Below are 25,514 nucleotides of genomic sequence, written 5' to 3'. Positions count from 1 at the left end.
ATTACTGTGCATAATTATTAGGCAACTTAACAAAAAACAAATATATACCCATTTCAATTATTTATTTTTACCAGTGAAACCAATATAACATCTCAACATTCACAAATATACATTTCTGACATTCAAAAACAAAACAAAAACAAATCAGTGACCAATATAGCCACCATTCTTTGCAAGGACACTCAAAAGCCTGCCATCCATGGATTCTGTCAGTGTTTTGATCTGTTCACCATCAACATTGCGTGCAGCAGCAACCACAGCCTCCCAGACACTGTTCAGAGAGGTGTACTGTTTTCCCTCCTTGTAAATCTCACATTTGATGATGGACCACAGGTTCTCAATGGGGTTCAGATCAGGTGAACAAGGAGGCCATGTCATTAGATTTTCTTCTTCTATACCCTTTCTTGCCAGCCACGCTTTGGAGTACTTGGACGCGTGTGATGGAGCATTGTCCTGCATGAAAATCATGTTTTTCTTGAAGGATGCAGACTTCTTCCTGTACCACTGCTTGAAGAAGGTGTCTTCCAGAAACTGGCAGTAGGACTGGGAGTTGAGCTTGACTCCATCCTCAACCCGAAAAGGCCCCACAAGCTCATCTTTGATGATACCAGCCCAAACCAGTACTCCACCTCCACCTTGCTGGCGTCTGAGTCGGACTGGAGCTCTCTGCCCTTTACCAATCCAGCCACGGGCCCATCCATCTGGCCCATCAAGACTCACTCTCATTTCATCAGTCCATAAAACCTTAGAAAAATCAGTCTTGAGATATTTCTTGGCCCAGTCTTGACGTTTCAGCTTGTGTGTCTTCTTGTTCAGTGGTGGTCGTCTTTCAGCCTTTCTTACCTTGGCCATGTCTCTAAGTATTGCACACCTTGTGCTTTTGGGCACTCCAGTGATGTTGCAGCTCTGAAATATGGCCAAACTGGTGGCAAGTGGCATCTTGGCAGCTGCACGCTTGACTTTTCTCAGTTCATGGGCAGTTATTTTGCGCCTTGGTTTTTCCACACGCTTCTTGCGACCCTGTTGACTATTTTGAATGAAACGCTTGATTGTTCGATGATCACGATTCAGAAGCTTTGCAATTTTAAGAGTGCTGCATCCCTCTGCAAGATATCTCACTATTTTTGACTTTTCTGAGCCTGTCAAGTCCTTCTTTTGACCCATTTTGCCAAAGGAAAGGAAGTTGCCTAATAATTATGCACACCTAATATAGGGTGTTGATGTCATTAGACCACACCCCTTCTCATTACAGAGATGCACATCACCTAATATGCTTAATTGGTAGTAGGCTTTCGAGCCTATACAGCTTGGAGTGAGACAACATGCATAAAGAGGATGATGTGGTCAAAATACTCATTTGCCTAATAATTCTGCACGCAGTGTAATGGCCACCCGGTAAAGCAGAGAGGAGCCATCAGCAGATGAAGTGTCCTTTGACCCTCACACTGAGATCCCTGAAGCTGCGTCAGTATCAGACAAGCCCACAAATAGGGGCCAGCTGTTCCGTTCCGCAAAATACGGAATGCACACAGATGTCATCCGTATTTTTTGCGGATCCGTTTTTTTGCGGACCGCAAAATACATACGCTCGTGTGCAAGAGGTCTAAGTCCTTTTCCATGTCAGTGTTAGGCCTCATGCACACGACCGTTGTGTGCATCCGCGGCCGTTGTTCCGTTTTTTTTTCGCGGACCCATTGACTTTCAATGGGTCCGTGGAAAAATCGGAAAATGCACCGTTTAGCTTCCGCGTCCGTGATCCGTTTTTCCAGTCCGTGAAAAAATATGACCTGTCCTATTTTTTTCACGGACAACGATTCACGGACCCATTCAAGTCAATGGGTCCGTGAAAAATCACAGATGCACACAAGATAGTCATCCGCGTCCGTGATCCGTTTTTCCTTTCATTTTCAATGCAAACTTCACTTATTTTTTTTTTTCACTTTTCATGTCCGTGGATCCTCCAAAAATCAAGGAAGACCCACGGAAGAAAAAACGGTCACGGATCACGGAACAACGGAAATCCGTTTTGCGGACCGCAAAAAAAAACGGGTCGTGTGCATGAGGCCTTACCCTGTGTTTTACCATCTAGTATGTACAGGTGACTTGCATTATTCCTTCCCATGTGCCTAACCTTACATTTGTCAGTGTTAAACCTCATCTGCCACTTGAGGTTTAACACTGACAAATGTAAGGTTATGCACATGGGAAAAAATAACGCAAGTCACCTGTACATACTAAATCTGCCTCTTAATAAATTAGATGACCGTGCAGGGAGATCAAGACTGGCGTATGGATGTGTCAGTCTTGATAAATGTCCCCCTTTGTGTATTTTTTACGTGTTTCTGCAGATTTTGTAGTGCGGGTTTTCACCCTTTGTAATGCAAAGGATGAGATCAGTGCAAATCTGCATCAAAATCTACAAGTAACACATATGGATTTTGATGCGCATTTGGTGCAGAAACACAGCGAAATGCGCCAAAAAATCTGCACAAAATTTTTTGTAAACCTGCACTTATGCGCAGGTAGCTTCAGTGCTGCACATCGAGTTTGGTCGTCCAATTTGCTGTTGCACCCACAGCCATGCGTGCTGCTTTTTCGGGGGGCTTGACACTTGTATCACTGTATAACAATCCTCTGCTGGTGTCTGAACTGATAGCGGGAACACGTTATTAACAGCAGCCAAGTGAACGCATTTCCTCTATTTACATAGATAAATGAATCTGCATAATGAATTCAGTCGTCTGCTGTACATTGTATGTAGTCTCACTGCTCTAAGTGACTTATACACAATCAGATTTCCCTTCTTATCTTCATTAATTAGAAGTAGAAATCTCTAATCCTGTTAGGCCTGTATTACACCAACAGATTATCTGACCAATATCTGTCCAATCAGACCAATCCTGTTAGGCCTCTTTCACACGGGCGTTGCGGAAAAATGTGCGGGTGCGTTGCGGGAACACCCGCGATTTTTCCGCGCGAGTGCAAAGCATTGTAATGCATTTTGCACTCGCGTGAGAAAAATCGCGCGTGTTTGGTACCCAAACCCGAACTTCTTCACAGAAGTTCGGACTTGGGATCGGTGTTCTGTAAATAGTATTATTTTCCCTTATAACATGGTTATAAGGGAAAATAATAGCATTCTGAATACAGAATGCTAAGTAAAACAGGGCTGGAGGGGGTTAAAAAAAATAAAAAATCATTTAACTCACCTTAATCCACTTGCTCGCGATGCCGGGCATCTCCGTCTGACTCTTTTACTGTATAGGACCTGTGGAGAGCATTAACTATAGTTTAAGGACCTGGGATGACGTCACTCTGGTCATCACATGGTACGTCACATGATCTTTTACCATGGTGAATCACCATGGTAAAAGATCATGTGACGTACCATGTGATGACCGGAGTGACGTCATCCCAGGTCCTTAAACTATAGTTAATGCTCTCCACAGGTCCTATACAGTAAAAGAGTCAGACGGAGATGCCCGGCATCGCGAGCAAGTGGATTAAGGTGAGTTAAATGATTTTTTATTTTTTTTAACCCAGCCCTGTTTTACTTAGCATTCTGTATTCAGAATGCTATTATTTTCCCTTATAACCATGTTATAAGGGAAAATAATAAGGTTCGGGTCTCCATCCCGATCGTCTCCTAGCAACCGTGCGTGAAAATCGCACCGCATCCGCACTTGCTTGCGGATGCTTGCGATTTTCACGCTACCCCATTCATTTCTATGGGGCCTGCGTTACGTGAAAAACGCACAAAGAGGAGCATGCTGCGATTTTCACGCAACGCAAAAGTGATGCGTGAAAATCACCGCTCGTGTGCACAGCCCCATAGAAATGAATGGGTCAGTATTCAGTGCGGGTGCAATGCGTTCACCTCCCGCATCGCATCCGCGCGGAATACTCGCTCGTGTGAAAGGGGCCTTAGGCCTGTATTACACCAACAGATTATCTGACCAATATCTGTCCAATCAGACCAATCCTGTTAGGCCTGTATTACACCAACAGATTATCTGACCAATATCTGTCCAATCAGACCAAAAGTTGGTGTGTATAAGAAAAGATCTGTGTGTGTAATAGGCCATCTGACCAATGATTGTTCAGAAAATATGTCAGATAATCTGTTGGGGTAATACAGGCCTTAAGCCTCATGCACACGTCTGTGGAACACGGACCGTGAGATACCGGCCTGGATTCCTGCTGAGTGCAGGAGCGCACGGCGTCATTGGTCGCTATGACGCCGTGCACTTCGTGCCGCCGCTGCTGTACAGCACGAAGCACACAGCGTCATAGGGACCAATGACGCCGTGCGCTCCTGCACTCAGCAGGAACCCAGGCCGGTATCTCACGGACGCGTGCGAGAGGCTTTACAGTCACCCTCGGTGATTAGGATTTGTGAACTGATGTGAAGTATATATAATATGGTTATTATTTGGAATTTTTGTATAAAAATGACACAATTCCTAAAGGAAGCTGATCTGTAATTGTGCTCAAAGCTGTGTCAGGGGCCTCTGATGCAGATGCCCCCATATTTGATGGGAAGAACAGCACAGCATGCAGCACTAGCACAGTGGTCCTCTGTCTGGCAGAATGCGAAAAATTAATGCCGGAAACCTGGCAGACCCCATTATAGTGAACGGGATTGCTTGGGCCCCGGCGGCATCCTGTAACGCTGAATATGGCAATTCCAATGCCGCGGATGTGGACGTAGCATAAAATTCCCCAAAAAGCAAACAGTCTAATATGGTAATTATCGTATAGGATGCGAATTAGAAAATACGACTAAAGAATACAAATGAGGAAGGTGTAAAAAGCAGGTACGCCAGCGACACACGTGATGTACCCTATAAGTACACCCTAATGCAGCACTCCGCAGTCACTGCTGCTTACTGATTGCCGGAGGCATGAATGTTGTACCTCTCATTTCTTCGCCATCAATCCTTATCACAAATAGACAGGTGCCTAGAAAACACTTCTAGAACAAGGGGAGAGAAGCACTCGTCCAGCGCGTTCTCTCTGCTTGCTGCAGCGAGACAGACTCAATAGAAAGTCTATGGGTCCGTCTGAGAATGCGCTAAGCGGTCTCAGCACGCAGACCCCCACTGATCGATTGATATGTCCGTACACTTTGAGGGTGCCCATAAGCATGCGAGCTGACTCCCCCATACACATATATGCGTGGCTTGTCCATGTGTGTGTTTTCAATGGGGGGGTGAGGGGAAAGCCACTTCCACCTCGGGCAGCTGGAGTTCAATGCTCTCCATCCTTCTCTCTCCCAATATCATTGGTCAGGGGAGAGCTGGGAGCTCCCCATACTCATCAGATTGTGGGCCGGTCCTAGCAGTTGTCTGATGCGTGTGGGGCCCTTTACTGTAGAGCCCCTGTTAGGCTCTGTCCACACGTGACTGAAACGCTGTGGATTCGCCTTCATGGATGTTTGCGCAGCAAAGCCACAGAGGTGTAGAGTACTAGCAAAGAGGGTGAAATTCGGAGAAATCTCATCCACACCCTGTGTAAAAAAGGCAGCATTAAAGGAGTTTGCACGTTCCATCTCCCGTCTCTCTTCCTGTCCGCTGCTGCTGTCTACGGTCTTTGCCATAGACAGCAGCGGTGAACAGGAAGAGAGACGGCACATATGCACTGAGCGCATCGTCTCCTCATACAGCCGATCGGCGGGGGTTCCGAGTGTGGGACCTCCGCCGATCTGATACTGATGACCGATCCTGAGGATAGGTCATCAATAGTAAAAGCTCGGACAATCCCTTTAATTGACCCCTACTGCGGATGTGAAGTTGAAATACATGCAATTTAGGCTACATGCACACGAACGTTGTTTGTTTCCGTGTCCGTTACGATTTTTTTGCGGAAAGGATGCGGACCCATTTATTTCAGTGTGCTGTCCGCATCAGTATGTCCGTTCCGTAGCCCCGCAAAATGTCCTATTCTTGTCCATTTTAGGCATTGTTACAATGGATCCGCAAAAAAAAACGGATGGCATCCGTTTTTTTTTGGGGATCTGCAATTTGCGGACCACAAAACACATACGGTTGTGTGTATGTAGTCTTTATGCTGCAAAAACCACATGTAACAAACGCAGGTTTAGTTGCATTTTGTGCTGCAAATACACTGCAAAATCCACGGGCGATTCTTGTGCTGTACACACGTGGATGTACCCTAGTACATTATTGGGGTGCTTCCACCTGTTCAGCTGCTTTAAAGGGCATCTGTCAGAATATTTGTACCTGTATTATGTTTTAATATATCCAAATGAGCCTCTAGGAGCAATGGGGGTGTTGCCGTTACACCTAGAGGCTCTGCTCTCTCTGCAACTGCTGCTGCCTCTGCACTTTGATTGACAGGGCCAGGCAGTGAAAACATCATCACACCTGGTCCTGTTAATCAAAGTGCAGAGGGCACAGCAGTTGCAGGGAAAGCAAAGCTTGTTGGTGCAATGGCGACGCCTCCGTTGCTCCTAGAGGCTCATTTGCATATACTAAAACACCATTTTTCTCAGCAATGCGGGCACATAGGAACATGGGATCAACACAGATGCCTTCAGCCGCCAAGTGTACAAAACTGCTGACACATAGGGCTCATTCACACGACCGCATTGTTGCCGTCATAGCGGACCGCAATACATGGGCACAGGCAGTGAGACTCTTGGATTGTGGTGCAGACCCACTGACTTGAATGGGTCTACGATCAATAAACTACGGCGAAAGATAGGACATGTTCAACGTTTTGTGGTGTGGAAGCATGACCCGAAGTGTTGACAAGTGTTTCAGTGGGCTTCCGATCCGTGCCTCTGTTCCGCAAAAGATAGGACATGTCCTATCTGAGGCCGTATCTTGCAGATCGTGGACCCATTCAAGTCAATGGGTCCGCATCCGCAGCACACGGCCTGTGCCTGCGTTCTGCAGACCCGCAATATGGGCACGGAGCCCTTACGTTCAGTAGTAGTGTTTAATACGGGTCTGTGAAGATCCCCCGGGAGCTGTAGAGCAGATCACGAGCTCCATCATGTCGGTTCTGCATGGACAGATTGTATCTTACTAACAATTTCCGGTTCCAATCTCACATGAAAACCCTAACGACACAAGGTTTCCTACACCAGCAGTCCACACTGCCATGAAGATTAACCTCACTTTCATGGAGTCCTGGAAAGCACATTAAACTTACCGATTTTTTTATGGCAGACAAATGTTCTTTAAGGACAGCGGTACTGATCCGCAAGACACGCGCTGAAGGATGTCTGAGGAACATTCACTGGTGGCTTTTATTAATCTCCTGACAATGCAAATTCCTTAGAATGGGAATCACTGCACACAACCATCAAGTCGGCTATATTCCCATAACAGAGAATGTTAAGGGGCCGGGTCAGCGCCTAACATGATATTACCCACAGAGTGACGTTCCGTTATATCTGATCTATTTCTCAGAACCTGGCAGCAATCTTGGCAGGCGGTATACTGGCAACTGGGAGCCGGGACTTTTAGGGGGGACATTTCTCAGCATGAAGGACTGAACGGTGTAAGCCATAAACATGCATAGACATGTCCGGTCATATCATCTTATATCATACATGCTGTGATGTGACTACCACGTGGACCTCATGACAGGTCCTATAGCATAAACATACTGTCCAACCGGGAAGGGGGGGGGTCACCGGGCTTTGACTAAATTCTAGTTTTCAGATCGTTTTACCACTACTTTGCATTTTGTTGTACCACCGATTTCACAGTCTGGACTCTTCTCATGTGACCGCCTGACTGGCTGTGGGCTTTACCGCTGATGTTTCAACCGGATGTGCACCTAATGTACAGGCAGCTGAACAGGAGGTCATAAGAGAAGAGCACCTCCAGTTGAGGGTCGAGCGAGCAAAGCCTAGATTACGGAATTGGCGGCGCAACAGAATGATAAGTAATGGTGAAAGGACCTTCCTTCCATAAATTGTATAAAAGCTAGAAACCCTGGATAATCCCTTTAATCATACCATAAATGCCAAATCTTACATGATGCCACAGACCATGGACCAAATACAATACCCATCCTTGTGCCATAACATGATTATACTCATCAACATGATCATGGTACCATAGAGGAAACAAGATAACCATGATGGTCATACCCGCTGGTCTGCTAAAGTAAAATAAAAATGATCAACATGACCAACGCATTAAAGGGAATGTGTTACAGGCACACAGCGTGGGAACAAGGGTGGACATGCACATGTAACACTGTGATCTGGAGACGGGGAAGCAGTACTATTCATGTAGTGCTGCACTTAATAGGGTTTGGGGGAGGTGACTGTGTAGATGGAGGGGTAGTCTATGGTGTAACTTATCAGTGTACCGAGGCACAACTACATTCACCCCCATGATCATTATACCATAAACTGCTATGACACTAACCATGCTCATCATGCCCACCTATGTGCCATCTGCCATCACATAACCATACACAGGCATGGACCATGCACTAAGATGATACCAGATAATCATGCCCATCATGCCCCCCCCCCCCCATGTGCAATGGCAGTGCCATATACAGAACAAGCCCATACAAAACAAGTAAGCATCATATGCAGCAGTGCAGACCAGTATAAAGTATATATATATATATATATATATATATATATACACACTTGTAGGTATGGGATATAGTAGAGAAATGAGCCAGCTCACCCGACCGCGCTTCACACAACCAGCATCACAGCGCGCAGCCTGCTGCTAACAACACGAGTCACTTCCAGGAACTACTTTTACTGCGTCCATCTCTTCACAATATCACAATAGTGTCTGCTGTAGACACTTCTCCTCATTCTCTGGACAGGAAATAAGCAGTGTTGGGGGAAGCCCTTTTAAGAGTCCAGTGGGCGGTCCTAGCAGTGACAGACAGCCTGCCATGTGAGCCGCTAAATACAGAGGCCGCTGTCACTTCCTAAATAGGACCGCCCACTGGACTTCTAAACCCACAATGAGCAGGAATTAAAATGAAGAATATCCACCTTTTGCTCTAACTACACAGCATTCTTACCACAGAAAAACCAAGCTACAAACCTCAAGAAGAAAAAACTGACGAGATAAGCCCTCTACTGAGAAGATGGAGGATGCTCCATAGGGACCCTATAGAGAGGAGACAGAGGGAACAGCAGACACTATAGTGTGTAGATGGAGGGGCGGTATATACAGCAGACACTATAGTGTGTAGATGGAGGGGCGGTATATACAGCAGACACTATAGTGTGTAGATGGAGGGGCCGTATACAGCAGACACTATAGTGTGTAGATGGAGGGGCCGTATACAGCAGACACTATAGTGTGTAGATGGAGGGGTAGTATATACAGCAGACACTATAGTGTGTAGATGGAGGGGCGGTATATACAGCAGACACTATAGTGTGTAGATGGAGGGGCAGTATATACAGCAGACACTATAGTGTGTAGATGGAGGGGCGGTATATACAGCAGACACTATAGTGTGTAGATGGAGGGGTGGTATACAGCAGACACTATAGTGTGTAGATGGAGGGGCGGTATATACAGCAGACACTATAGTGTGTAGATGGAGGGGCGGTATATACAGCAGACAGTATAGTGTGTAGATGGAGGGGCGGTATATACAGCAGACACTATAGTGTGTAGATGGAGGGGCGGTATATACAGCAGACACTATAGTGTGTAGATGGAGGGGCGGTATATACAGCAGACACTATAGTGTGTAGATGGAGGGGTAGTATATACAGCAGACACTATAGTGTGTAGATGGAGGGGTAGTATATACAGCGGACACTATAGTGTGTAGATGGAGGGGTGGTATACAGCAGACACTATAGTGTGTAGATGGAGGGGCGGTATATACAGCAGACACTATAGTGTGTAGATGGAGGGGCGGTATATACAGCAGACACTATAGTGTGTAGATGGAGGGGCGGTATATACAGCAGACACTATAGTGTGTAGATGGAGGGGCAGTATATACAGCAGACACTATAGTGTGTAGATGGAGGGGTAGTATATACAGCAGACACTAGTGTGTAGATGGAGGGGCAGTATATACAGCAGACAGTATAGTGTGTAGATGGAGGGGCCGTATACGGCAGACATAGTGTGTAGATGGAGGGGCAGTATATACGGCAGACACTATAGTGTGTAGATGGAGGGGCGGTATATACAGCAGACACTATAGTGTGTAGATGGGGGGGCGGTATATACAGCAGACACTATAGTGTGTAGATGGAGGGGCGGTATATACAGCAGACACTATAGTGTGTAGATGGAGGGGCGGTATATACAGCAGACACTATAGTGTGTAGATGGAGGGGCAGTATATACAGCAGACACTATAGTGTGTAGATGGAGGGGCAGTATATACAGCAGACACTATAGTGTGTAGATGGAGGGGCGGTATATACAGCAGACACTATAGTGTGTAGATGGAGGGGTGGTATACAGCAGACACTATAGTGTGTAGATGGAGGGGCAGTATATACAGCAGACACTATAGTGTGTAGATGGAGGGGCGGTATATACAGCAGACACTATAGTGTGTAGATGGAGGGGCAGTATATACAGCAGACACTATAGTGTGTAGATGGGGGGGCGGTATATACAGCAGACACTATAGTGTGTAGATGGAGGGGCAGTATATACAGCAGACACTATAGTGTGTAGATGGAGGGGCAGTATATACAGCAGACACTATAGTGTGTAGATGGAGGGGCAGTATATACAGCAGACACTATAGTGTGTAGATGGAGGGGCGGTATATACAGCAGACACTATAGTGTGTAGATGGAGGGGCAGTATATACAGCAGACACTATAGTGTGTAGATGGAGGGGCAGTATATACAGCAGACACTATAGTGTGTAGATGGAGGGGCAGTATATACGGCAGACACTATAGTGTGTAGATGGAGGGGCGGTATATACGGCAGACACTATAGTGTGTAGATGGGGGGGGCGGTATATACAGCAGACACTATAGTGTGTAGATGGAGGGGCAGTATATACAGCAGACACTATAGTGTGTAGATGGAGGGGCGGTATATACAGCAGACACTATAGTGTGTAGATGGAGGGGCAGTATATACAGCAGACACTATAGTGTGTAGATGGAGGGGCGGTATATACAGCAGACACTATAGTGTGTAGATGGAGGGGCAGTATATACAGCAGACACTATAGTGTGTAGATGGAGGGGCAGTATATACGGCAGACACTATAGTGTGTAGATGGAGGGGCGGTATATACAGCAGACACTATAGTGTGTAGATGGGGGGGGCGGTATATACAGCAGACACTATAGTGTGTAGATGGAGGGGCAGTATATACAGCAGACACTATAGTGTGTAGATGGAGGGGCGGTATATACAGCAGACACTATAGTGTGTAGATGGAGGGGCAGTATATACAGCAGACACTATAGTGTGTAGATGGAGGGGCGGTATATACAGCAGACACTATAGTGTGTAGATGGAGGGGCGGTATATACAGCAGACACTATAGTGTGTAGATGGAGGGGCGGTATATACAGCAGACACTATAGTGTGTAGATGGAGGGGCGGTATATACAGCAGACACTATAGTGTGTAGATGGAGGGGCAGTATATACAGCAGACACTATAGTGTGTAGATGGAGGGGCAGTATATACAGCAGACACTATAGTGTGTAGATGGAGGGGCGGTATATACAGCAGACACTATAGTGTGTAGATGGAGGGGCAGTATATACAGCAGACACTATAGTGTGTAGATGGAGGGGCGGTATATACAGCAGACACTATAGTGTGTAGATGGAGGGGCAGTATATACAGCAAACACTATAGTGTGTAGATGGAGGGGCGGTATATACAGCAGACACTATAGTGTGTAGATGGAGGGGCAGTATATACAGCAGACACTATAGTGTGTAGATGGAGGGGCAGTATATACAGCAGACACTATAGTGTGTAGATGGAGGGGCGGTATATACAGCAGACACTATAGTGTGTAGATGGAGGGGCAGTATATACAGCAGACACTATAGTGTGTAGATGGAGGGGCGGTATACACAGCAGACACTATAGTGTGTAGATGGAGGGGCAGTATATACAGCAGACACTATAGTGTGTAGATGGAGGGGCGGTATATACAGCAGACACTATAGTGTGTAGATGGAGGGGCGGTATATACAGCAGACACTATAGTGTGTAGATGGAGGGGCGGTATATACAGCAGACACTATAGTGTGTAGATGGAGGGGCGGTATATACAGCAGACACTATAGTGTGTAGATGGAGGGGCGGTATATACAGCAGACACTATAGTGTGTAGATGGAGGGGCAGTATATACAGCAGACACTATAGTGTGTAGATGGAGGGGCGGTATATACAGCAGACACTATAGTGTGTAGATGGAGGGGCGGTATATACAGCAGACACTATAGTGTGTAGATGGAGGGGCAGTATATACAGCAGACACTATAGTGTGTTGATGGAGGGGCGGTATATACAGCAGACACTATAGTGTGTAGATGGAGGGGCGGTATATACAGCAGACACTATAGTGTGTAGATGGAGGGGCGGTATATACAGCAGACACTATAGTGTGTAGATGGAGGGGCGGTATATACAGCAGACAGTATAGTGTGTAGATGGAGGGGCAGTATATACAGCAGACAGTATAGTGTGTAGATGGAGGGGCAGTATATACAGCAGACAGTATAGTGTGTAGATGGAGGGGCGGTATATACAGCAGACACTATAGTGTGTAGATGGAGGGGCGGTATATACAGCAGACACTATAGTGTGTAGATGGAGGGGCGGTATATACAGCAGACACTATAGTGTGTAGATGGAGGGGCAGTATATACAGCAGACACTATAGTGTGTAGATGGAGGGGCAGTATATACAGCAGACACTATAGTGTGTAGATGGAGGGGCGGTATATACAGCAGACACTATAGTGTGTAGATGGAGGGGCAGTATATACAGCAGACAGTATAGTGTGTAGATGGAGGGGCAGTATATACAGCAGACACTATAGTGTGTAGATGGAGGGGCGGTATATACAGCAGACACTATAGTGTGTAGATGGAGGGGCAGTATATACAGCAGACACTATAGTGTGTAGATGGAGGGGTGGTATACAGCAGACACTATAGTGTGTAGATGGAGGGGCAGTATATACAGCAGACACTATAGTGTGTAGATGGAGGGGCGGTATATACAGCAGACACTATAGTGTGTAGATGGAGGGGCGGTATATACAGCAGACACTATAGTGTGTAGATGGAGGGGCAGTATATACAGCAGACACTATAGTGTGTAGATGGAGGGGCAGTATATACAGCAGACACTATAGTGTGTAGATGGAGGGGCAGTATATACAGCAGACACTATAGTGTGTAGATGGAGGGGCGGTATATACAGCAGACACTATAGTGTGTAGATGGAGGGGCAGTATATACAGCAGACAGTATAGTGTGTAGATGGAGGGGCGGTATATACAGCAGACACTATAGTGTGTAGATGGAGGGGCGGTATATACAGCAGACACTATAGTGTGTAGATGGAGGGGCAGTATATACAGCAGACACTATAGTGTGTAGATGGAGGGGCGGTATATACAGCAGACACTATAGTGTGTAGATGGAGGGGCGGTATATACAGCAGACAGTATAGTGTGTAGATGGAGGGGCAGTATATACAGCAGACAGTATAGTGTGTAGATGGAGGGGCGGTATATACAGCAGACACTATAGTGTGTAGATGGAGGGGCAGTATATACAGCAGACAGTATAGTGTGTAGATGGAGGGGCAGTATATACAGCAGACAGTATAGTGTGTAGATGGAGGGGCAGTATATACAGCAGACACTATAGTGTGTAGATGGAGGGGCAGTATATACAGCAGACACTATAGTGTGTTGATGGAGGGGCGGTATATACAGCAGACACTATAGTGTGTAGATGGAGGGGCGGTATATACAGCAGACACTATAGTGTGTAGATGGAGGGGCAGTATATACAGCAGACACTATAGTGTGTAGATGGAGGGGCAGTATATACAGCAGACACTATAGTGTGTAGATGGAGGGGCAGTATATACAGCAGACACTATAGTGTGTAGATGGAGGGGCGGTATATACAGCACACAGTATGGTTAGGAGAAAGAGGGAGTAGTTCACAGCAGACACCATAAACCAGTGTAGGGAGCAGCATCAACATGACCATTGTACCATGCACATGTGACAGCAGATAACCATGCCCATCATGCCTCCCATGTGCCATCACCACCACTATTCACAGGCATCCCCTCCTGGCAGTGCCACACACTGAACACGTAGACTCCACAGACAGCGGTGCCCAGCAGTCTATGCCCCCATACACACCTGCCTGTGGCAGTACAGTACGATGTCCCCTGTACAGAAGTGCACAGATCAGCGCCCACACTAACCTCTCACCCGGGTGTAGCAGCAGCTGCACTGAGACAGGACTTTTCGGAAGAGGTTCTGGCAAGCACAGCCGTGGCGTGGTTTGCCCCCTCTCATTGCTCCCCAGGCATGGCGAGCCCGGTCCACAGCATGCCAATGATGATGAGGCAGCAGCCCCGCACTGCCCTCGGCACAGAGCAGGGAGGAGAGGGAGGGACGAAGATGGCCGGGAGGAGCCGGGCTCACACTGTTATTGTACGGACGGGAGATGGAGAGAGGAGCCAGCTGCTGCCACAAGCTCGCCCGACCGCGCTCTACACTGCGAGCTCCACCGCGCACAGCCTGCTGCTGATAGCACGGCTCTTCCAGGGATCGCTCGTCACTCCCCCAGTGTCTGCTGTATACTGCCATATCCACACTGTACTGTCTGCTGTATACTGCCATATCCACACTGTAGTGTCTGCTGTATACTGCCATATCCACACTGTACTGTCTGCTGTATACTGCCATCTCCTCACTGTAGTGTCTGCTGTATACTGCCATATCCACACTGTACTGTCTGCTGTATACTGCCATATCCACACTGTACTGTCTGCTGTATACTGCCATATCCACACTGTACTGTCTGCTGTATACTGCCATATCCACACTGTACTGTCTGCTGTATACTGCCATATCCACACTGTAGTGTCTGCTGTATACTGCCATCTCCTCACTGTAGTGTCTGCTGTATACTGCCATATCCACACTGTACTGTCTGCTGTATACTGCCATCTCCACACTGTAGTGTCTGCTGTATACTGCCATCTCCTCACTGTAGTGTCTGCTGTATACTGCCATATCCACACTGTACTGTCTGCTGTATACTGCCATCTCCTCACTGTAGTGTCTGCTGTATACTGCCATCTCCTCACTGTAGTGTCTGCTGTATACTGCCATATCCACACTGTACTGTCTGCTGTATACTGCCATATCCACACTGTAGTGTCTGCTGTATACTGCCATATCCACACTGTACTGTCTGCTGTATACTGCCATCTCCTCACTGTAGTGTCTGCTGTATACTGCCATATCCACACTGTACTGTCTGCTGTATACTGCCATATCCACACTGTAGTGTCTGCTGTATACTGCCATCTCCTCACTGTAGTGTCTGCTGTATACTGCCATATCCACACTGTACTGTCTGCTGTATACTGCCATCTCCACACTGTAGTGTCTGCTGTATACTGCCATCTCCTCACTGTAGTGTCTGCTGTATACTGCCATATCCACACTGTACTGTCTGCTGTATACTGCCATCTCCTCACTGTAGTGTCTGCTGTATACTGCCATCTCCTCACTGTAGTGTCTGCTGTATACTGCCATATCCACACTGTACTGTCTGCTGTATACTGCCATATCCACACTGTAGTGTCTGCTGTATACTGCCATATCCACACTGTACTGTCTGCTGTATACTGCCATCTCCTCACTGTAGTGTCTGCTGTATACTGCCATATCCACACTGTACTGTCTGCTGTATACTGCCATATCCACACTGTAGTGTCTGCTGTATACTGCCATATCCACACTGTAGTGTCTGCTGTATACTGCCATCTCCTCACTGTACTGTCTGCTGTATACTGCCATCTCCTCACTGTACTGTCTGCTGTATACTGCCATCTCCTCACTGTATTGTCTGCTGTATACTGCCATCTCCTCACTGTAAATATAGTATACTACTATATTTCTTCACTATACTGTCCACAATATATAGTAGACTCTACAATGAGGAGATATAGTAGTATATAGCAGACACTAGTGATTAGATACAGTAGTATACAGCAGACAGTATAGTGAGGGGATAGCAGTATACAGCAGACAGTATAGTGAGGTGATAGCAGTATACAGCAGACAGTATAGTGATTAGATACAGTAGTATACAGCAGACAGTATAGTGATTAGATACAGTAGTATACAGCAGACAGTATAGTGAGGGGATAGCAGTATACAGCAGACAGTATAGTGAGGTGATAGCAGTATACAGCAGACAGTATAGTGAGGGGATAGCAGTATACAGCACACAGTATAGTGATTAGATACAGTAGTATACAGCAGACAGTATAGTGAGGGGATAGCAGTATACAGCAGACAATATAGTGATTAGATACAGCAGTATACAGCAGACAGTATAGTGATTAGATACAGTAGTATACAGCAGACAGTATAGTGATTAGATACAGTAGTATACAGCAGACACTATAGTGAGGGGATAGCAGTATACAGCAGACAGTATAGTGAGGGGACAGCAGTATACAGCAGACAGTATAGTGATTAGATACAGTAGTATACAGCAGACAGTATAGTGATTAGATACAGTAGTATACAGCAGACACTATAGTGATTAGATACAGTAGTATACAGCAGACACTATAGTGAGGGGACAGCAGTATACCGCACACAGTATAGTGATTAGATACAGTAGTATACAGCAGACAGTATAGTGAGGGGATAGCAGTATACAGCAGACAATATAGTGATTAGATACAGTAGTATACAGCAGACACTATAGTGAGGGGACAGCAGTATACAGCAGACAATATAGTGATTAGATACAGCAGTATACAGCAGACACTATAGTGATTAGATACAGTAGTATACAGCAGACAGTATAGTGAGGGGATAGCAGTATACAGCAGACAATATAGTGATTAGATACAGCAGTATACAGCAGACACTATAGTGATTAGATACAGTAGTATACAGCAGACACTATAGTGATTAGATACAGTAGTATACAGCAGACACTATAGTGAGGGGACAGCAGTATACCGCACACAGTATAGTGATTAGATACAGTAGTATACAGCAGACAGTATAGTGAGGGATAGCAGTATACAGCAGACAATATAGTGATTAGATACAGTAGTATACAGCAGACACTATAGTGAGGGGACAGCAGTATACAGCAGACATATAGTGATTAGATACAGCAGTATACAGCAGACACTATAGTGATTAGATACAGTAGTATACAGCAGACAGTATAGTGAGGGGATAGCAGTATACAGCAGACAATATAGTGATTAGATACAGCAGTATACAGCAGACACTATAGTGATTAGATACAGTAGTATACAGCAGACACTATAGTGATTAGATACAGTAGTATACAGCAGACAATATAGTGATTAGATACAGCAGTATACAGCAGACAATATAGTGATTAGATACAGCAGTATACAGCAGACAGTATAGTGATTAGATACAGTAGTATACAGCAGACACTATAGTGATTAGATACAGTAGTATACAGCAGACACTATAGTGATTAGATACAGTAGTATACAGCAGACACTATAGTGAGGGGATAGCAGTATACAGCAGACAGTATAGTGAGGGGATAGCAGTATACAGCAGACAGTATAGTGATTAGATACAGTAGTATACAGCAGACACTATAGTGATTAGATACAGTAGTATACAGCAGACAATATAGTGATTAGATACAGCAGTATACAGCAGACACTATAGTGATTAGATACAGCAGTATACAGCAGACACTATAGTGATTAGATACAGTAGTATACAGCAGACACTATAGTGATTAGATACAGTAGTATACAGCAGACACTATAGTGATTAGATACAGTAGTATACAGCAGACAGTATAGTGATTAGATACAGTAGTATACAGCAGACAGTATAGTGATTAGATACAGTAGTATACAGCAGACAGTATAGTGATTAGATACAGTAGTATACAGCAGACACTATAGTGAGGGGATAGCAGTATACAGCAGACAGTATAGTGATTAGATACAGTAGTATACAGCAGACACTATAGTGATTAGATACAGTAGTATACAGCAGACACTATAGTGAGGGGATAGCAGTATACAGCAGACAGTATAGTGATTAGATACAGTAGTATACAGCAGACACTATAGTGAGGGGATAGCAGTATACAGCAGACAGTATAGTGATTAGATACAGTAGTATACAGCAGACAGTATAGTGATTAGATACAGTAGTATACAGCAGACAATATAGTGATTAGATACAGCAGTATACAGCAGACACTATAGTGAGGGGACAGCAGTATACCGCACACAGTATAGTGATTAGATACAGCAGTATACAGCAGACACTATAGTGATTAGATACAGTAGTATACAGCAGACACTATAGTGAGGGGACAGCAGTATACAGCAGACAATATAGTGATTAGATACAGCAGTATACAGCAGACAGTATAGTGATTAGATACAGTAGTATACAGCAGACACTATAGTGATTAGATACAGTAGTATACAGCAGACACTATAGTGAGGGGACAGCAGTATACAGCAGACAGTATAGTGATTAGATACAGTAGTATACAGCAGACAGTATAGTGATTAGATACAGTAGTATACAGCAGACAGTATAGTGATTAGATACAGCAGACACTATAGTGATTAGATACAGTAGTATACAGCAGACACTATAGTGATTAGATACAGTAGTATACAGCAGACACTATAGTGATTAGATACAGCAGTATACAGCAGACACTATAGTGATTAGATACAGCAGTATACAGCAGACACTATAGTGATTAGATACAGTAGTATACAGCAGACACTATAGTGATTAGATACAGTAGTATACAGCAGACACTATAGTGATTAGATACAGTAGTATACAGCAGACAGTATAGTGATTAGATACAGTAGTATACAGCAGACAGTATAGTGATTAGATACAGTAGTATACAGCAGACAGTATAGTGATTAGATACAGTAGTATACAGCAGACACTATAGTGAGGGGATAGCAGTATACAGCAGACAGTATAGTGATTAGATACAGTAGTATACAGCAGACACTATAGTGAGGGGATAGCAGTATACAGCAGACAGTATAGTGATTAGATACAGTAGTATACAGCAGACACTATAGTGATTAGATACAGTAGTATACAGCAGACAATATAGTGATTAGATACAGCAGTATACAGCAGACACTATAGTGATTAGATACAGTAGTATACAGCAGACACTATAGTGAGGGGACAGCAGTATACCGCACACAGTATAGTGATTAGATACAGCAGTATACAGCAGACACTATAGTGATTAGATACAGTAGTATACAGCAGACACTATAGTGAGGGGACAGCAGTATACAGCAGACAGTATAGTGATTAGATACAGTAGTATACAGCAGACAGTATAGTGAGGGGATAGCAGTATACAGCAGACACTATAGTGATTAGATACAGCAGTATACAGCAGACACTATAGTGATTAGATACAGTAGTATACAGCAGACACTATAGTGATTAGATACAGTAGTATACAGCAGACACTATAGTGAGGGGACAGCAGTATACAGCAGACAGTATAGTGATTAGATACAGTAGTATACAGCAGACACTATAGTGAGGGGACAGCAGTATACAGCAGACAGTATAGTGATTAGATACAGCAGTATACAGCAGACAGTATAGTGAGGGGATAGCAGTATACAGCAGACAATATAGTGATTAGATACAGCAGTATACAGCAGACACTATAGTGATTAGATACAGTAGTATACAGCAGACACTATAGTGAGGGGATAGCAGTATACAGCAGACAGTATAGTGAGGGGATAGCAGTATACAGCAGACAGTATAGTGATTAGATACAGTAGTATACAGCAGACACTATAGTGAGGGGACAGCAGTATACAGCAGACAGTATAGTGATTAGATACAGTAGTATACAGCAGACAATATAGTGATTAGATACAGCAGTATACAGCAGACACTATAGTGATTAGATACAGTAGTATACAGCAGACACTATAGTGATTAGATACAGTAGTATACAGCAGACACTATAGTGAGGGGATAGCAGTATACAGCAGACAGTATAGTGATTAGATACAGTAGTATACAGCAGACACTATAGTGATTAGATACAGCAGTATACAGCAGACACTATAGTGATTAGATACAGTAGTATACAGCAGACACTATAGTGATTAGATACAGTAGTATACAGCAGACAATATAGTGATTAGATACAGTAGTATACAGCAGACACTATAGTGAGGGGACAGCAGTATACAGCAGACACTATAGTGATTAGATACAGTAGTATACAGCAGACAATATAGTGATTAGATACAGCAGTATACAGCAGACAATATAGTGATTAGATACAGTAGTATACAGCAGACACTATAGTGATTAGATACAGTAGTATACAGCAGACACTATAGTGATTAGATACAGTAGTATACAGCAGACAATATAGTGATTAGATACAGTAGTATACAGCAGACACTATAGTGATTAGATACAGTAGTATACAGCAGACAATATAGTGATTAGATACAGTAGTATACAGCAGACAATATAGTGATTAGATACAGTAGTATACAGCAGACAATATAGTGATTAGATACAGTAGTATACAGCAGACAGTATAGTGAGGGGATAGCAGTATACAGCAGACACTATAGTGATTAGATACAGCAGTATACAGCAGACACTATAGTGATTAGATACAGTAGTATACAGCAGACAGTATAGTGATTAGATACAGCAGTATACAGCAGACAGTATAGTGAGGGGATAGCAGTATACAGCAGACACTATAGTGATTAGATACAGCAGACAGTATAGTGATTAGATACAGTAGTATACAGCAGACAGTATAGTGAGGGGATAGCAGTATACAGCAGACACTATAGTGATTAGATACAGCAGTATACAGCAGACAGTATAGTGATTAGATACAGTAGTATACAGCAGACACTATAGTGATTAGATACAGTAGTATACAGCAGACAGTATAGTGAGGGGACAGCAGTATACAGCAGGCACTGTAGTGAAGAGACACAGTAATTATATATATAAATATGTATATATATATATATATATATATATATATATATATATACACACACTTTTTCTCTTGCCCCCCTCTACTGTAAATGAACATGTTAAGGGGATGCAATGTTTCATTTTGGCCACTAGATGCTGAAATTGCAGCAGGAAGATAAAAGAGGCTGCTAGACAGGAAGTGGATCCATTGTGTTGCTGCGGTGGTATGGTTACACTGTAGGAGGCCATGTGAACCATGTGCCTAGTAGAAGGGTTCCTGCGATAATGCATGGGCGCTGTGTCTGTGCTGGTGGCCTGTTATAGGGTGCATTCACACGACCATGTGCATTTAGTGATCTGCAAAAGCGGATTCACAAAAAATACAGATGACTTTTTTTTTCTTCTTTTTTGCGGACCCCATTGTAAAAAATGGGGCCAAATTCTGCGTTTTCTCACCAGTGTGCATATCTACATTTCCTGTAGTAACTGCACAAGTCTGACAGAGGCTTCAGTGCATCACTGTGGGGCCCAAAGCAGAGAGTGGATCTAGAGACAGTGAAGGGTCGTGGCGCCTCACCATGGAGCCAGGAACAGACTGGCAGAGTCTGGGGCTGAGTGGGTCCCATCTGCGTTTTTTGTGGACCCATTCATTTCTATGGGGCTGAAAATTTCTATAATAGGGACCGAGGAACGTGCGGGATGCACACGGCTGGTATGTGCATCTTCCACATCCACAGTTTGTGGACCACATGAGGCCGTGACTGTGCGTAGTCCTGACCGTATTTGCTGCAAATGAGAACGTAGCCTGCTCTGTGACACCATCAAAATTCAGATTCTGCTTGGAGTAAAACAGAAAAGAGTGGCATTTCACTTTAGCGTCTCCTAATTGTTGCTATGTCCTCCCATCTGGGGTCACGCTGCACCGAACCCCATGGCACCGAACCATGGTAAGATTTCAGGCTCTTGTCTTTGCATTGGGAGAGCCTCAGTTTGTAGGTACTTTGTAGGAAAATGTTTACCTAAGTGGTTTACGTTATTTGAGATTCATTGCTGTTCTTCACCTTCTGGATTGATGGCTCACTATCTTGTGATATTTTGGTTGACTTGGCCATGTGGCTCAGACAATTTTGAAGTGGTCAAGTCAAGATTCATAGAGAAAGTCACATTTCTAGGGTCACTCAAGTTTTTATGCTGGGGGATTCCTAATTGCAGTTTTTTTTTTTTCTCCCCAGGAGACTGGAATGGAGTATGGTGAGGATGAGGAGGGAGTATTATAAGATAAGGGTAAAGAGTTTTAGGGAGGACTTGATAATATGGAATTAGTTTGTGATGGAATTTAGTGGAGCAACTTTGTGGTCGAAGGAATCGGCTTCTCAGAGGCTGAGCTTGGTTATGAACACAATGGGAGATGTAGGTTTTGGGACATACTGGAACATGAGATGACATGCAGGGGAGTGACAGAGGTTTGGAGGAATCAAGGTTCAGTCAGAAATCTAACATTGTTGGAGATGTTCCCAGTAGTGGTGGCTGCAGAATTCAGTGACGGGGAGCTGAAAGATGAAAGGATTGTATTCTGGTCAGACAACATAATTGTGGTTAATGTTATAATGTGTTTTCCGAGTCTGTCTTGAGGTTTTTAAGATTTGGTGGTAATCTGCATGCACATCAAGTTTAGGGCCAGATATGTCCCAAGGGTGAATTACGGATTGGCAAATACGATATCTGGGGCAAGAGATGGAGATTTGGTACATTGGCCCCAAAAACATGTCCTAACTGAGGTATTTTATGACATTTTAACATGCATCCAGACACACAGCTGGAGGCCTCAACCAGATCATTTGGTAAGTCATGAAAGGATAGGGAATCCAGAGGAAAGGACAGACATGAAGCCCATAGACCCAACTAGACTGCCGAAGATTGAAGCTTTAGCAAATTTATACAATGAGACATTATTCACAATAATGGCATATAAAAAAAAAATCGCAAACATGGCACACACCATATATATGCACCATAATTTGCAACTTTTAGAGGTTCTCGTTGCTTTTCAAAAGTGCTGAGAAAAGGGGCGGGGCTTAGCGCGGCCCGCCGTATTTGCTATAGCTTACACCAGAAAGTCCAGCTGCTATGAAACTACACCTCCCAGCATGCACACTTCCCCGGCTGTTCTTGTAACTCCCATAGAAGTGAAAGGAAGATTCTGGGAGTTGTAGTTTCTGGAAAGCTGGTGGTTGCTGTTCCCTGCCATACATAGTGGGGGACATTCACTAAAGTTCTTACGCCACTGTTGTGCCATCATTTGAAACTTCTTGACACTTTCCTAAAGTGGCAAGAGAAAGGGTGGGGCTTAGCACCAGATTTACTATTACTTATGCCAGAAACTGGCATAAGTTATAGCTGGAGTCTACACCAGACCATTGCTGGCGTACACTTCAGTCTCCAGCGCATGGACTACCAGAGATGCAATGAGGCATCTGTGTTTTTAATAAATTCGGTGCATCTCACTCTGTCGCACAGGGATCAAGGCTGACGTATGGGAACGCCAGTCTTGATAAATATCCCTCGGTATCTGCTCACTGTATTGTCTGCTTAAAGGGGTTTTCCCATAACCAACATTTATCACGTATTCACTGAAATGCTGCTATAATAAATTGTGCTGTACTCCGTAATGTCCAGGTAAACTCGGCTTAGGTTATCTAGGTACAAACACCATAATCAGTGCCTACATATTAGACCTTAGTTTGAAGGAATGTGTCACGAACCAGCGGGTGTGAACCCCACTGTGCCACGTGTCCTACCCTCCTCTAAGGGCGTTGTCTAAGTGAACCCCTCGATTCTTCACAGTACCCCTGATGGTGGGGATAGACTTTCCCAAAGGCAACACCAGGTCCCTACCTCTTGAGAAGGATAGGCACACGAGGCAGCTGGTCCAGGCAGACCAGGAGGTACCAAAGAAAGGTACCAGAAGTACAGGCGGCAATAACACAAATACAAGTCATGAACACAAGTGGTTATCAGGAGCCTTAGAAGAGCACAAGAACCTTGACGCTGAGGCATCTGGGAAGGGGGCTGAGCCACTTATATATGCACAGGAGGGCGAGGTCACATGACCTAAGCCACAAAGCCCAGGAAGTGACGCGCGCTGGCCCTTAAGGAAGTGCAGCAGGAACAAGCAGCAAACATGCTGTGGCCAGGGCTGAGAGCAAACTGTGGAGCGGATCAAGAACAACAGCACCCACAGACAGAGCCCAGTACTGCAGCGGTGAAATGGGAAGCACCGGCCGCAGATCCGCGCTGAACTCGGCGCCCAGAACCGCAGCGGTAAGCAGGGAAACAGTGGCACACAGCAGCCTCTATTACAGCTATGTATTGGGCACAGCACATTGGTAATATCATGCATTCCTAGGGGAGTCACAGTGCTGGCACCATTAGAATGAACTGTCTAGCTCTGTCAATTAAAGGGTTGGGGGAGTGTATTGTGCACCAAGGGATGTAGCAGTAGTCGTGCTCCAAGAGCTACACCAGCCCCTTGGTGCTTCAACTGCCTAATGACATCTTCTCAACACTGCAAGCAACAGCTTGATCAACCCTACCAGGCAATATACCTGGTTTAATAGGGTTGATCATGCTCTTTAAAGCATCTGAACTCTGTTCAGTTCGATGGCTCTTCCAGACCCAGAAATGGGCCATATAGCTGCAATGTGCTAATACAGTGCTGGTGGGCTGTCACTTATTTCTACATACAGTGTGATTTCAATATGTGAACAGGATGTTTCATCTACGACTGATCAACTGTCCATGTCATAGTGAAAATGTGTTCTGGTTTCTGCTGACTGTGTCTTCAGATCCTTACTCTGATTTCCTCCCACACTGAACTTCAAGGTGTCACAGGCTAATAATAGTAGAAGAATATTGCACGTTAGCCCAGGAAATTCACACGATAGGTTAAATAATCCTTTTTTGCAAAAGATGAAAATACATTTTGAAGTAAACCTGATGAGGGGTAATGAGGAATCATTTCCCATACTGGGTGCCAGACTAGTCACATACTGGAACAATCGGCGAGTAAATGATATTTGATCATCCATGTCTGTTTAAGCTGGGCAAATATATATATTTATACACACTGAAAAAAAATATAAACGCAACACTTTCGGTTTTGCTCCCATTTTGCATGAGCTGAACTCAAATATCTGAAACATTTTCTACATACACAAAAGACCCATTACTCTCAAATATGGTTCACAAATCTGTCTA

General features: G+C 44.6%; 1 protein-coding gene across 3 annotated transcripts in view; it reads right to left on the bottom strand.

Moving 5' to 3' along the window:
- Window positions 1-25,514, bottom strand: part of ARHGEF25 (Rho guanine nucleotide exchange factor 25) — a 378,058-nt gene that overhangs the window by 189,310 nt on the left and 163,234 nt on the right. Inside the window, exon 1 of one of the 3 annotated variants that reach the window (XM_040425762.1) lies at window positions 14,441-14,719. The exons of the other annotated variants lie outside the window; for them this stretch is intronic. Coding sequence (XP_040281696.1) covers window positions 14,441-14,534 — 94 coding nt within the window. The 5' untranslated portion in view covers window positions 14,535-14,719. Of the gene's footprint in view, window positions 1-14,440; window positions 14,720-25,514 lie in introns of those variants that run through there. 3 annotated transcript variants of the gene reach the window in all.

The sequence above is a fragment of the Bufo bufo genome, chromosome 3 (genome assembly GCF_905171765.1).
Source record: "Bufo bufo chromosome 3, aBufBuf1.1, whole genome shotgun sequence".
Classification (NCBI taxonomy): Eukaryota; Metazoa; Chordata; class Amphibia; order Anura; family Bufonidae; genus Bufo; species Bufo bufo.
Note: the sequence above shows the minus strand (reverse complement) of the source record. Positions and strands in the feature narration are given on the sequence as shown.